We start from the raw sequence: 16603 nt of genomic DNA, 5'->3' as shown, positions 1-16603 counted from the left end.
TTTAGGAATATTATGTTTATAATTAAAATGCAAAATATTTTATGTGAATTTCGTATGATAAAAAAATTGTTAATTTGGGATTTGTTAATTAATCAAGTATCGGCACAACCAGAATCTCCACCGCCACCTGAATCGCAACCTGTATCCCCACCGCCACCTGAATCTCCGCCACAACCTGAGTCTCCACCCCCACCTGAGTCTCCGCCCCCACCTGAGTCACAACCCGTGTCTCCACCGCCCCCTGTATTATCATTATCGTAACTGCCGTAACCACAGTTATCATATTTTTCGTTTTCAACAATTGCATCATCATGATTTCTATCGGTCGATGTATGTCCATCTTCATCAGTTATATGTACACCAATTGGTGAACTATTGGTACTTCTTATATACCAATCATTATCATTATGTGTAGAATAGTTATTCCTATTTCTATAAGTAGACGAGCTTCTTATGGGAAAACAACAACATATATCATCATCATTTGATTGTTTTCTTTTTACATTTCGTACTATCCTTCTGTAATTGGTGTTTGGCCGATTAATATTATATTCCGGTATTTTATGAATTTCAATTTTGTGTTTTTTTAATTCACCAAAATTTTCGAAACTATTGAAACAAATATTACATTCAAATTCTTCCATTTTATCAATATTCAAATAAAATTAATACAAATTAAAATAAAATTGTACAAATATTTTTTATGTGCGGAAATGTAGATTTAAAAAAAAAAATAAAAGCAATCTTCTAAACTGATTCGAGTGGATCTTAAAGTAATACTGAAAGCTTTTTCAATTTTTTTTATTTTTAAATGGAATTTCAAAAAATTGTGAATAAGTTTTTTTTTCTTGATTTTTTATTATGATCGAAAGTTTCTTAAACTTGAAAGAAATGGAAAGAACTGTAGGACCAATAAGCATAAAATAGATGCATAAAAATAAGAAAAACAAAATTTATCTATATGAAATGACGTTATGCTTATGAATAACTATACCTTTGCGTCTGTGTGAGTATTATATATACATATGTATGTATGTATTAGCTTCTAAATATTATAGAAATTAAACTTTATTCATTCAAGTTAATGTTGAGAGCTTTAAACCATTTACACATTTAAACAAAATTGAAATATATATGTACATATACATCATATTATATAAAATATAAATTACAATTATTAATATAATTAATAAATTACATTATTTATAAAATATACTATACAATAAATTAATACTATACAATAAAATATACTATACAATAATTTCATTAACAATTTAGCCATGTACTTTGTGTTTTAATAATTTAAGTGTTTAATTTATTTGATTTTAGCTCCGTCGGATGTGTAATTTTTTTTTTATTCATCTCAAAACAGTTGAGAATTTGAACATATTTAAATTTCCCAAGTAGTTTCATAGCATGTGAACTTGAAGTCGGTGTTCTCTTGTGATAATAGTATTCAAGATAGCATTTATTATTAGAGTAAATAATTCCTTAGAGCGATCGAAATGGAATTTTAAGGATTAAATTTCATAAAATGTTTTAAAGTCTGTATTTTATAAATCGATTTAAAGTAAAATTTATTTCTGAAAATTGGTAAAACTCTCGTGTAAAATGTATTATTTTATTATACATATTTAGATAAATTTGTGTAGAAATAATTTTTTTAAAAAAATGCACTTTTTTTCAAATCTATTCGAGTACCTAAATTTACTGCTTATAATCCAGTATTGCCAAAAACCATTTTTTAATTATTTTTATATTGGAAATAATTATAATATTACATATATATGTATATTAATAATATATCAATAATTTACATACATACGTATGTACGTCGTAAACTGAATTATCGAGCAACTTAAATCTTACAACACAAATAACCAAAACTTTTATGTTTTTAAGTATTTAGTGCAAAATTAAATATAAAAACATTATGTTTGTAAGTAGTAACATATTCCAAGTATTACGATAAAAGACAATCGTTCAAAAGTTAAAAAATAATGTAAGAATAGAATCTGTGGCAAATTACTCATCCTTATAATTTTACAAAACTAAAGTGGCAAAACTTTTACCGTAAGTGTACACAAATAAAATAAAAATTCTATCTTAAATTCATTTTTATATGTGGCTGTGTTGTTATTTTTTTTTTATTACTCATGTCGTCATCTTATGGAATTCCAAAAAATTATTTACGTAGATACATAGTTTCTCTAAATAAAAATGTGAGGTTTTTTTATAATGCGTGTGCTAATTTTAAACTCTTGTAAATAAAGTTACATATGGTAGCAAAGTTTATTTATTGTTATTGAAAAAGCTTTCGGTTTCATTTGAATGATACAAAAAAAAAGTTAAAAAAGAAAAGAAATACCAATTGAAAAAATTGTTTATAAAAACAAAGCTATTTTTAAAATTTAAAAAAAAATTTAAAAAAAAAGTGCTAACTAGTTTTACTCTGCCCGTCCATCAGTTCGTAGACATACACCCTTGAAGATATTTTATAGAAGCATGCAGAAGATAGAAAGCTGAACTTTCAGACAGAAACTTATTCCGTAGAAAAATCCCCCCCGCTCTAAAAGTTATAGCCCCTATAAAAATGCCATATACTTATTGTAGCGAAACCATAAGCTTTTTTCAAATTTTGCAAACGCAGAAAACTTTGAAAAAGCAAAATGACTGCTTTTAGACACTAATAAAACCTTCTAAACATTAATAAATAGTTTATTTCGCCAGAAGAAAATTTTTTCCACCTTCACCACATCGAGGAGTTATCACCTCTCGAAATTTGAAATTTCAATTTTTGACCCTACATACTTTCGAAACTGCAAGTTTTTTCAATTTTCTATTAATGCAAAAAGCTAACGACAGCATTTTCATTTTTGAAGGGGAAAGTGTTACATTTCAAACCATTGGTCTGACCAAACTTTATTTATTTAAAATATTACAATTTGTGTATGTTTGTACTACGTCTCTTTAAATTTCTGTGTTGACACTGTTGGTTTACTTGCACTAATAATTGTTAGATTTACGTATTAAGTACCCATCTACTTTTACAAGCGGTACTCGTATAACTTTATTTTGATTGAAATTTTAATATTGTTTAAAAAAAAATATGTCAGATTACAGGAATTCGCTCATGTAAAACTAATAGAGGAAAATAATTCATAAATTAATATTAGGTATGGAAATTATTGTTTAATATCAGCATATACATGGTATTCAATCATATATAATATTATGATCGTGTGTTACGAGTAGAAATTTAGTGTTTCCAGAAGAGAATAAAAATGTAGTTCAATAATATGTATGTATGTAAGTACCTTGAGTCCAATTTTCGCAATACTTACGCAAAGATTTATCGCAATACTACAAAGTTTAGAAAAAATCTTTTTTCTTGCACAAAAATCTTCAAAAATCAATGTTTTTTATATGCATAAAATTTCCGGATAATGGGTATTTTAAACATAGAAAAAATTATACTTGCTTAATTTTTTTTGTTACAGCTGATGTAAAATTTTCGTAAATGTACAAAAATAAAACCCTGAAACAGAATTTTTATTGGATTATTGAAAAAATGTCATTTTTCATGTTGGATTCGAACTTCGCAAAATTTATATGCAACATGTAGATTATAGCCAAACATAGTAGTGCTATACAGTTATAACGCATATGTTTATGAATTTGCCATAATTGCCCTAAATATTTAAATAAATCACAAATATTTTTCATTAATAAAAATAAACAAGAAATGTTAAAACAAATGAAAGTAGAAGTGAAAATTTGAATTTTATAAAACCCAAACCACTTGTGATTCATATTTGAGTTTTCAAAAATAACAAAAAAAAAAACATAACATTCAAAAACTATATAAAACAATTAAATGTTGGTTTATAACAATTTTTTTGCTATACTTAATAACTATAAATACATACATACATACATATATATTGTTATTCATTCATATTATTAAATATAAAATTAAAATTATAAAGGTTTAAAATAAAATATAAAATGTTTTAGTAATAAATTTATTTCGGAAGAACGATTATAAATTTTATTAATTAAAAAATCAAATATAATCGAATTTTGACATCCAGTTTTAATTGAATATTATGGAGAAAGTTATTGTAGTTGACAATGATAATAATGAAACCAAAACAGTTACCTTAAACAATATCATAACTGATATTCATCAACAAACAGTAATTTCTGAAAAAATATTAACTGAGCTAGTAAATGAGAAAAATTTCGAAGAAATTGATTTATCAAATAGGAATTCTGAAAAAATTATTATACAAGAACAACCAAAAATTGGTGAAAATCAAAAAAAAAATTTAAATAATAAAATTAAATCGGAAAATTTAGAAAAAAATGATAATAAATGCTGTGACCTTTGCATATATCATGGTACGTTTAATAATAGTAATTATGACTGGTTTTCTCTATGCTGTAATTTATGTATAAATTGCATAATACCACTTACAACAATTTTAATTGGTTCAATTCGTAAATAAAATATTTGTATGAAAGTAATTACTATAATTTAAATGGTAAATTTATGAATTACAATTATATAATAAAAATTATTTTAACAATATTTTATTTTAATTTTACAATCAAAATTATAAATTAAGGTACCTATACCTACAAGTTATTGTACTAAGTGTGTTTGTTTAAATAAACAACCCAACTTGTAATTAATAAAAATAAATACAAAAATTTAATTATTTTTTAACATTTAACCTACTTCCTTTTGAATACATCCCTTTTTCTTGTATTTTCAATAAAAACAAAATGTGGCCCCTTATGTATTAATTAATTGGTAAACATTCAATGCCATGACTCTTTGTACCTAACATCAAAAGAAAGTGAACATTTTTAAGCTTCTAATTTAGTAAAAAAAAAAAAATAAACAAATTTCCATCATATTCACGCACCCCCTTGCAAAATGGTAAACTTTTTTAAGGTTTTATAAAAGTTTTTTTAAATTTGAAAATTTAATCAAACTAGTTCCTTCTGTTAAAATTAATATTCAATTCCTGTAAAACTAATATTAAATTTGTAATTTTTAGATACAATGTGTCGTATATCGTAGATTGAATCTTCACAATATCGTACAAGCCAAAAGGTATTATTAATTATTTGGAACATGCTATGATGAAAGAAATTATAATTCCTTATAATACTCGATGTGTGTGTTCCTGAAATTACATAATGCATATATGGTATGAAAATTAATTTTTGTAAAAATATATTATGATTTTTTTAAGTAAAGGTTATAATTTTATATTAGTGTTATTAACAATTTGTTATAATTATTATACTTGGATAAAATATTTTGCAATTTGTATTTTAAATGATAAAAAAAATCTGTGACGCTCATGAAAAATAGCCTAAGTTGAAATCGCTTTATAGTTTTGAGTACATAAGGTTTAAAAATTAAAGAAAAATTAATTTTAAGTAAAACTTTTTTAATACTTTAATAAAATAGAGTTTATGTGGAATTCAAATTAATATTTTTATTCACTAATTTTATTTTTGTTTAGTTTAAAAATTTTGTAATGAAATTTTATTAATATTTTTTTTAAACTTGACAAGAGCCCAATTTCACCAACTTTACTTTACTTTTTTTTAATCAATTAATCAGAATATAGCGAAGTTTTTGTTGCATCAAGACTCAAAAAGCTAATCAGCTAAAATAATAAAAAAGCTTAAAATATAGAAGTGACTCCTACAATAAAGAGCTGATTTTCATTTTACGTTTTTCAAATTAAAACATTATTTGATCAAATTTTTTAAAAGGGCTTTTTTTTCTTCTTAATTCAACCATCTTAGTCCTCTTTTTATTTTGACCACATTCGTTTAACAGTTCGAATTTTGCTGTACTCGTACTATTTACCTACATATTTGAATACAAAAAATTTGATAATTTTGTCAAAGAGAGTATGTTGTATAAGTTTATATAACATATGTACTCTCTTTGACTCCAACATATGTACATTAAGATATAAGGCTGCATTGATTTACATGATGTTGAATACTAATTTTGAAAAAAGTTATGGATCTTTGTAGAATTTAATTAGCTATTTAATTAGATGAAACAAATAGATGCTACAGCCAAATGCAAGTTGCTGCAATAATTAAAATCTAAATAATAAATTAAAAAATCATAAATTTTGTAGGCTAGTACAAAAACTTCCTGAAGATAAAGGTATTTATATTATAATTATGTGTGATAATTATGTGTGTTTGTAATGTTATAATAATGAATATAATTAAGGAAAAAATAAAAATACAATTTATTGTTTTAATGCATTTTTTTTATTTATTTCTTAGTATTCATGGCATTTTTTAATATTTTTTGAATAAATTTTTATAATAACATTGTATATCATGTAATTATGTTATGTTTAATGTGAGATATCAATATAATATGTATGTATATGTATATTAGAATATTTATTAAAATTAATTAAAATTTAAAAAATTTCTTTTGATTAATTAAAATTTTTAATTTTCTTTTTTCTTTTGGGACAAAATTTATTTTGTAGATTTTACATTAAAACACAAGATGTATCATCACAACAATCACAATCATCAATACAATTACAATTGACATCAGTATCTTTGAATTCATCATTTTTATCGCCTTCAATAGTAGAAGTTTTATTACAATTTTTTGATTCAGATTTTTTTGGTTTCTGATTACCTAATAATTTGAAATTTCCATTCTCATTTTCAACTTCTTCATCATTATCATCATAATCATCATCATCGTCCTCTTCATCTTCATTATTTTGATTATTTTTAATATTATTACAATTATTCTCATTATCAATAATATTAAATGAATTATTTTTATTTAAATGTAACAATTCTATTCTATTATCATTATTATTGTTTTTATTTTTATTATCATTATTACTATTAATTATAATTGCGTTTCCATCAATATTATTACTGTTATTAAATTTATTAAAGCTTTTCGAGATTTTCATCGATTTTCTTTGATTGTCTAATGAATTAGCTGAAGATGAATTTGGTAATGGTTCTTTTGTTATTGGTAATTCATGATTACTTGTACTATTTTTAACTGTTGTTTTATTAAAATTATATTTTGTATTTATTTTAAAATTTTTTAAATTAATATTATATTTACTATTTGTATCAGAATTCGTTTTAGTATTACAAGAACCAAAAAAGAAGTCAACGACATCTTCATGGACGGTATGATTTAATTCAGCTTGATGATTTTTTAATAATTCTTTTGTTGAAAATATTTCATTACAAACAGCACAACGGTAATAAATTTTAAGATTTTTAATATCATTTTTTTGTTTCTTATACATTTTTTATTTTATTTTAGTAAAAGTAATTAATAAATGTAAGTGAAAAAGCGGAAAAAAAATGTTTTATATAAAATTTTCAATAATTTAATTGTAACGAAAGTGTGTATAGGAAATAACGTCTGTATTCTGATACCATTGCTAACTGAATGAGGTACAAAAATATAAGAATTTTTCTATTGTCTTTGTTTTCTCGGAATATACCACATAAAGAATATTGGCCTAAGATTTTATATCAAAAGTATCAGAATATAGAAAAAAATAAATAAAAATCCTTTCTTCTATACTTAATATCCTTATTATGATAATTTCTTTTACTTTGCTTTTTTACCGATCGTATTGTATACAATAAGGGAGGTATTGCTATATGTACTATAAATTTCGAATGTCAAGTTTTTAAAGAAATTCAGTAATGGGAACAATATAATTCGCTATTGCTTAGAATTTGAAAAATGGACAAAACTTTTGTTCATTAGTTGCTGTCTTCAAGTTCGACGATTTTCTATAGATAAAAGCATTTTCATAATATTTGATTAAATATTTTCTTGCTCACGTGCTTGTGTTTATCACTTCCGTTGTAAAGCTTTGCTAAAATACAATGATTTGTTGAGAAAAACTCCTATAGTTTTAGTTTTTTTCTTGCTTTTTGCTATTAAAAAAAATTTAATATTTCAGGTCATATTTAAGGTCAAATTTACGAAATTTCTTGAAAATTAATATTTCAAACTCTGTTTATGATTAAAATTAAGAGTGAAAATCTAAAGTAAAGCACGGACTCTACAAAGTGAACTTCTATCAAGAAAAAATTTAATATTTTTGTATGAATATGGTAACTAAAGTGGATTAATGTAGCTTTGTTAAAATTGCAAATAAGTTTTAAAAGACATTTATATAATATTGTTTATAATAGCAAAACTTTCATTAAACTAAATATTTATTGGAATTTATTTGATTTTTAGAAAAAACACAATATTCGCCCGATTATGTGCTGATCACAACCAATTTTTCCTCATTCATAATATGAATGTAAATAAAATATGTAATTTTATATTTGATATTTTTATTTACGTATGGCTTATATACACACATGTAACATTTATGAATCATCTTTATGATAAAAAATCCTTGATAAAAACAAAAACAAAACAAAATTTACTTCATTCAATAGAAATTGAATTTCATTTGCGAAATTATTTCCCAGACTGTTGTATTTTCTTGTTTTATTTTTTCCTGTTTTTTTTTTCTCTCTAAAGTTAAATTAGAAGTATAGAAATTCTGTTTGTTTCTTTAAGTATAAACATAAATTAGAAACCATATTATTCCGAAAATCAATAATTATCGTATATAATGTAGCAGTATATAGATATTCCAAGCATATAAAGATAAGAAGAAGTTATAAAAACTTAAAATTCTGGTTTTACACTATTTTCTTTCTTTTTTTTAATGGAGTTTCGGAGTTTTCTATTTTCCTTGATTTTCTTAAAAGACAACAGAAGCTACGATGACGTAAAAAGAGTTTATTGTGTAAGTTTCTAGTTTAATGTACATAGGTTATCATGTATGTATATACATACATATTAGTAAAAGAGGGTTTTTGCAAAAACTCTTAAAAGTAATGGAAAATAACTTACTTTATTGTTATTTTTTTAACATTCAACGATGTTATTTATATACGTACACATTATGATAAAGTTTTAGTGAATATTTTGTAATTGTCTGGGGTTTTGTACTCTTGCCCGGTATATATAGCTATACCGTGATAAATGAGTATTACAAATGTACACATAATATATATGTATATATATGCATGAATCATTTCATCTCTTAGCAGCTCTAAACATTTAAGCATTCATTAAATTTTATTGTTGACAATATAAATTTGTATTTATTTTTTTTTTCAAATATTCATATTAAAATATTATTTGTATTAATAATTACTTTGAATATGGTATATGCCTCTATGTCCTTTCGTATATAAAACATATAACCACTTAAAATTATAACTATAGTTCTAATTTTACTTTAAATTTGAGTATTAAGTATATTAAAGCGTGTCACGTTTGATACATTGAATATTTTCTTAGTTTGGTGCAAAAGTCGAATATATCTTTATATTAGCTTTATGTAATTGAAACTATATATGAGTGTAGTGCCTGTATTTTTGTTTACCTATAATTAAAAAACCTATTTATTGTTTATATATATGTACGACAAAATCTACGATTTATTCTGAGGCTGATAAAAGTTGTATATGTAAATCTCGTTTGTAATCAGACTTTGTCTGACGGAAAATAATAGAAATTACTCCATTCTCATCAGATTACTCTCCAAGTTTTTTTAAAAGTAAAATGGCGATATTAAGTTTTTTGTGTTAGTTTGAAGCAGCTATTAGCCAAACATTATTATGGTTATAACTTTTTATTAAATTTTATCATAAAGTGTGAGCGCCATAAAATAACCTTGGTACCTTAGATTAGCTGAAAAGGCGATTTTATTAGCTACATATTATTTTTAAATCCATTATTTATTTTCTGTAACATAAAATGTCGACATCCTATCGTAATTGCTATGTTAGAGCCCGAAAAAATGAAGGATTTCGGAAAAATTCTGTTGTCAATAGTTTGGAGAATAAAATATCACGTTAGCTAAAAGCAAATCCGTGATTTTTAATTATAATTAATTTCAAAGAAATTTCAATATAATTGTGAAATCCAATTTTACTTTCTATTGTAAAATATATAGTGATTTTTGGAATGTGTATATCGTATTAAATGCCGTTTACGATGAATAACAATTGTAAGTCTATTGCCACTTATATAGTAATAAAATGAATTTATTTCAACTAAGCTTTACATTTTTCCAATTTTTAATACAATTTATAGAAATTTTAAAGGTATGAAGGTATTGTTAAGGGATATTAGCTAATGTTTCTAGAAGAAACAATTAGATCACGCGAGAGGTAAAACTTTTCATCAATTAAAATATCAACTTTATAATTGTATAATTTTTCATATTAATCTTTTGCATAATATCACAAATGCAATTGATTTATATATGAAATAAATCGTAAATAAGAAAAATTCTAACTTGAATACTTAATGATTTTTGGTAATTTTTTAATATAGCCACATAAAATATAGCTTATGACATCGGACGTCGATAGTGTAGTATAATGTAATGACTATGGCTCATCATTTATTAGCTTACGATTTCGAAATAAAAATTTATTAATAATTTCTAAAATTTTTAAAATTTTACATAATATTAAGATTCATTTTCAAAACAGCATGTTTGTTACAGCTAGAATTCTATCATTAGAAAAAGTAATATAAACTTGTAATACCAAGGATATGCCGCCTAACTGACTACAAATATTTATACAAATGCTATGCGTAGAAAAAATACATACGTAATAATAGGTACCATTCCATAGTAATTTATTATAAACTAATTGGGGGTATTATATCGTAATTTTGTATAATATATGTACGTATATTACATATGTGCATATATATATGTAAATTATATAGAATAACACAAATCTTGAACGCACTTTGTTTATAATTTTTATATTTACATATACATACATATATTTATTTTTATATTTTACAAATGTGTAGGTGTAAGTAAATTTGGTGTTAAAGTTATTTAAAATTACATATTGTAATTTTTAATATGCAAATATACACATACATTTATCCAAGAATTACAATTTGTTATAATAATAATGTAAATATAATTAATGTATGTATGTGCATAGTCAATTTTAAAATAAAAGAGAACTTGACATTTCAACCAGTTAAGAATTTCTGTTACTTTAAAAAAAATTTATTTAGATACGCATAATATTTTGATATATTTGAAATAAAAAAATTGTAAAATGATGTGCTCATTAGTTTTCTTCTATATCTTCGTGTGTCTGTCTGAAAGCAGAAATTTTTTAGGCGAATATAGATCTTGGTAAAAACATTATTCTTATAGAACAATTAATCTTTTACATATCGCCACTTAACTTAAAGCTCTTCGAAATCATGAAATTACAAGTTTTTGACATCAAAAAATAAAAACTTCTTTTTGTATGATAAAGAACTTATAATTTGTATAATAAATCTTTTAAATAAATAATACTATTCCGATCCGGTTTTTCGGCATTTTTTGCAAAAAATTTTTTCTCAATTCGAATAAGTCTCTTAAATTTTAATAGTTTATAGAAATGTATACATACGTAAATATTATATTTTACTATAGTATATTTATACTTTCTGTCTAAATTTTGCAAAATATCAATTTTTAGTCCGCCCTTTTCTCGATTGTGTAAGCGCTACCGAATTTCTATAAATGTAAACAAATTACAGTATAAACAGTTTTTATATTGTCTCCTTGTCGAATATTATGGATATTTTTGAAAATACTTTAATTACTCTAAAGTTGAGAACTGCAAATCTTTGAAAGTTTTATGTAAAAATTAAATGAAAGCTTTGTAATTCTAACTTTAAGAACTGTATTTTCAAAAATACCCTATACAGTCTTGGGCCTTAAATAGAGGTAAGTTTTTGAAATTTTTACTTCGAGATATCTCCTTATAGTTATGCAAAATTATATAGTTTTGTTCGAAAATTATTTTAATAAGAAATAACATTCATTATTGAAACCTGAAAGCATATGTATTTAGATTATAAATACATGTTGTAGACTTAAATTGTTAAAGGAAATGTGATGTTTTGCAAGACAGGGCTTAGACATACTTCTTTTTTTACCGACCGTATTGTGTAAACAATAGGTAGGTTATGTGATGGCAACAAATTTTGCATATCGAGTTTTCGGTGGGAACGTACTTCTTCATAGTAGGGAAGTGCAAATAAACGCGTGTGTGCACGCGTGTATCTCAAGTTCAGCTGAACCGATTTTGATGAAATTTTATATGTAAGTTTATTTCCACCATGGCACGGATTGATCAACTTTTGGTATATATCAGGCCTCGGGAACTGCACTTTTTACCGGACCTGTTTTACATTTTTGAATATTTTGAAGAAAATATGTAACCGGTTTACTTGAAATTTTATATATAAGCTCAGCTCGACCGTTCGCGAAAATTCCTATGTTTTGGAAGAAATCAGGCATCGGCAACTAGACGTTTACTACGGGCCAAATATACATTTTTGTGTATATAAAGAGAAATAATCAACCCATTTCATTGAAATTTAATATATGAATTCCTTGTATTAAAACAATGAACATATAAATTTTTTGGAAAGATCAGGGCTCGAAAACTGATTTGCGGGCCGATTTTACATTTTTCACCATTTTGAAGAAAATATTCAACCGATTTACTTGAAATTTCATATATGAGCTTTGCTCGACCGTCCGTGAAAATTCCTAGCTTTTGGAACACATCAGGTGTCAGCAACTAGACGTTTACTACGGGCCATATATACATTTTTGCGTATATAAAGAGAAATAATCAACCGATTTCATCGAAATTTAATATTTGAATTCCTCGTATTAAAACAATGAACATGTAAATTTTTTGGAAAGATCAGGGCTTGAAAACTGATCTGCAGGCCGATTTTACATTTTTCACCATATCTACGGAACGAATTGATGGAATTTCTTGAAATTTGATATTTGAGTTCTGGTTGTTACCGAAACTAACTGCCGATAATTTCAGGGAATTCGGGTAGCACAAAGCGAAACTCTACTAAGAGCCAAATTTACATTTTTCTAGGTATGTTAACTATAAGCTTACTAATGTCCTAAAAATTGGAAAGAAGTATTTAACAGACATTTTTATAATATTCTGTAACACTTTCATTTAACTAGACAATACACAATATTTATAGAGATGATTAAATTGTTATTTTTACGTTATAAATTGATAACATTATTTATATAAAAAACTCAACGTTCATATTAAATCTTTACAATAGTTCGAGTAACACCATCATTTGGTGTTTTTTATGATAATTTTTATGATCATTTTAATATTTATGTTACGCGTTAAGAGTTAATTTTCATCTCCTTTATCAATTACTTAAATCTTAATTATATTATTAATAATTAATTTCTTAGTTGTACATTGAAAAACTGTCATACAACTTCATACAACTTCTTAATTTCATTGAATAATTTTAATATTTCTGTATTATTATATTATGCATATATACATACACATGTGCATACATATATATGAATGAATTATTTGTGAAAAGTACGAAAAATTCCAAGTTAAGTCATATAATTTAATTTACGCTAAATTTATCAATAATTCTTGAAATTCTATGAAACGTAGACGTAGACTGTTACTAGCAAACGCGTAACAGTTACAATCTGTTCCCCTTATTGAAAAATGTACTTTTTTGTGCCTTAACTAATTCATTTTTATACTTTGTTATATAATTTGCGTATAAATGAAATCATATGTGTAAGCACAGCTCCAAGAAATGTAAAAATACGTACGGAAATAATTTACTTTGTTATTATTGTAGGAAATATATATGTAGATATTATAAATTATAAAGTGTTTATTAAATTTTATATTCATATTATTAATGTTATAGTGGTTTTTGTGTTTCAATTTCAAAAGCCTCAAACTTTAACCATATTGTTGAAATGACTAATATTTTTTTATACTTATAAACATTTAAGAATTTTAACGCAAAAATAAGGCAGTTTAATTACATTAGTGCTACAAATAGAACAGAAAATATCATAAAATATAAAAATTGTTAAATAAATTCAATATTTTAATTAAACCTTTTAAAAATGCCTGAAGTTAAAATTTTCAAATGCAATGAATGTAATGAAAAATTTAGTAAAGCAGAAACTTTAAGAGATCATAAATTAATTAATCATCCAATGTCATTTGACAAAAATAAAATGATCAGTTTGAGTCCAACACTTTGTGAAGGTGTACAATTTAAATTTGATCCAAATGATCCAAGTGAAAGACGTTATGAAAATACAATTGAAATAAAATTAAAAGGTCGTAATAATAGTAAAAATGCATCAAGTAGAAGAAAAAATTATTCTGGACAATCGAATACAATGAAATCAATGTCTGCAGATTTTTCCGAAATTAATAACGAAGACGGGCAATCAAATAATGAAAATTCATCAAAATGTTGTTGTTGTTCAATACAATAAAAGAAAAACAATTAAAAACAATTAAATTTAATTTTACTTTTCGAATTTTCAAAATTTATTTTGTAAAAAAGATATAAAAAAATCTATATAATATATGTTATAAATGCAATTAAATTATCAACCTCTATATAACAAATTTTAATGAAATTGAAAATAAATTTATAAAAATATACAATTTAAGTTGGAATCAATTTGTATATATAAATATTAAAAATTAAACCAAATTCATAGCCTAAAATAAGAATTACGAGTATGTATTAAGATTAATGAAATTGTTTGTGTACTTTAATATATTTAAAAATATTTTCTTAAAATAAGGCCTAAATTACAATAGGGATTTTCATGTAACCATGCAAATTAGTCTAGTATCGGGAAATCGGAGCATTTATACAAATTTGTAATAGATATTTTGGTTGTTTCATGTATAAAAAATACGCACGGATTCTTTTTTCTTAAACTACAGTATACTCGGCCTAAAACCATAGTGGATAATTTAAATATTAACTCGTATATATGTATATTTTTATTTATTTGACAATTCGTTTGACATTTTTTTTAGAAATTCCAGTAAACACTTCTGGAAAGGAGCCTCTAAACATTTATTTTAACAAATTTTTTACTTTGAACAAATAAAATATTCTCTTACTGTTCCCATAAGAAAACATTTTTTGATTTTATTCTGTACTGATGAACAGTTATGTGAAAATTAATTAATATTAATTATTTCAAATATTTCATACACACATTCTTATATATTTTAAGTGAAAAATAATGTTATGTTATGAAAGAGTATTTATTTTGCTTCTTAATTTTCTTTAGTTCTTCAATATTGTTTTAGATATCAAGTTTATAATATTCGTAAGTTTGAAAAGAAAGGAAATTGGATCTATTTTTTTGGAAATTTATTATAATATTGTTAAATTTTTCCTAAAGATAGAGAACTATCTTGATCTACTACAATTAAATGAAAATGTACTGGGAAATGAAAAGGCAGCAAATGAAAATTTGAATTATACAACATACATATAAGAAAGTGTTATACGATGTATTTCATATATGCTATATACTAAATTTAATAATTATTATTTAATGAAATCGAATTTAAATACAAATACTATATCTGTTTAAAAAAAAAATTATAATTTTTATTAATTTATTTAATAATAATTGAGCAGATAATTGTGAATCGTTTATTTTGAAAGTGATTCAAGTCAATTTGTAATCTCAAAATTTTTTCATTATACATTATTTATGTATATTTGGAATTGATTCCAAATATAAATTAGTTTTTTCGAAAAATAAAAACAGTTACAACACAAATTATGACTTGCCCCTATTTTGAACCCATTTTCACTTTCAAAAAAAAGATCCACGCATATTTACATTAAATCGAAGCAGATTCAATTATTTAAAAATTATTAGACACTTATAGCTATAATAGTAATATACATTACAAATTTATATAAAATGACAATCAATTATAAAAGTTTTACAAATTTATCAATTAATTATAAAAGTTTTATATAACACATTAAAGTTGTTAATTGCTGTGTATGTAAATAATTATTTATAATTTATTAATTAATCAGATCCACAATCACAATCATAGTCACAATTGCTGCACATATCACAACAACAACAATAAATATTACAACATCCTCCACTATCATTATCATTAATGTTATTAGAATTACAATTACAATGTTTACGAAAAAATGAATCAATACACGACTCCATACAGGAGCAATCACCATCAGAATCCATTTCTAGATCTAATGATTTTGAATCATCTTCTTTTTTCTCTTTTTTCTTTTCATTTTCTTTATCTTTCTTCCTTTCTTTTTCATTAGTCTTTTCATCTAAGAGATTATTTTCTCCTTTAATCGGTTGTGTTGTTATAGTATCAGAATCCAATAATTCAACTGTATCCAATTTCGTTTTATTATTATCTTTTGCTAATGTAGCTTTAATTGAATTTGTAATATCTGCTGTTATTACAGAGACTTTCTCTAATAAAGGGGTGGAACTAGTTAATGACATTTTCAATTTTTTCTTTTACTATTATAATTAATATTCAAAAGTTTATCAATATTATTCTGATATTTAATAAATTAATG

At 23.9% G+C, this 16603-nt stretch overlaps 1 protein-coding gene across 1 annotated transcript; it reads right to left on the bottom strand.

Moving 5' to 3' along the window:
- Nucleotides 1–92: 92 nt before the first annotated feature.
- On the bottom strand, nt 93–7482 carry LOC129606018 (putative uncharacterized protein DDB_G0282133). The gene is made up of 5 exons (XM_055516068.1): nt 7464–7482; nt 7157–7261; nt 6923–7090; nt 6556–6646; nt 93–519 (listed from the first exon to the last, which is right to left on the bottom strand). The coding sequence occupies exons 1-5, from the start codon at nt 7480–7482 to the stop codon at nt 93–95; spliced, it is 810 nt and encodes a 269-aa protein (XP_055372043.1).
- Between the last annotated feature and the right edge of the window lie 9121 nt (nt 7483–16603).

Source organism: Condylostylus longicornis, unplaced genomic scaffold (genome assembly GCF_029603195.1).
Source record: "Condylostylus longicornis isolate FDR11 unplaced genomic scaffold, ASM2960319v2 ptg000017l, whole genome shotgun sequence".
Taxonomy (NCBI): Eukaryota; Metazoa; Arthropoda; class Insecta; order Diptera; family Dolichopodidae; genus Condylostylus; species Condylostylus longicornis.
This window is presented reverse-complemented; position numbering and strand designations above follow the sequence as displayed.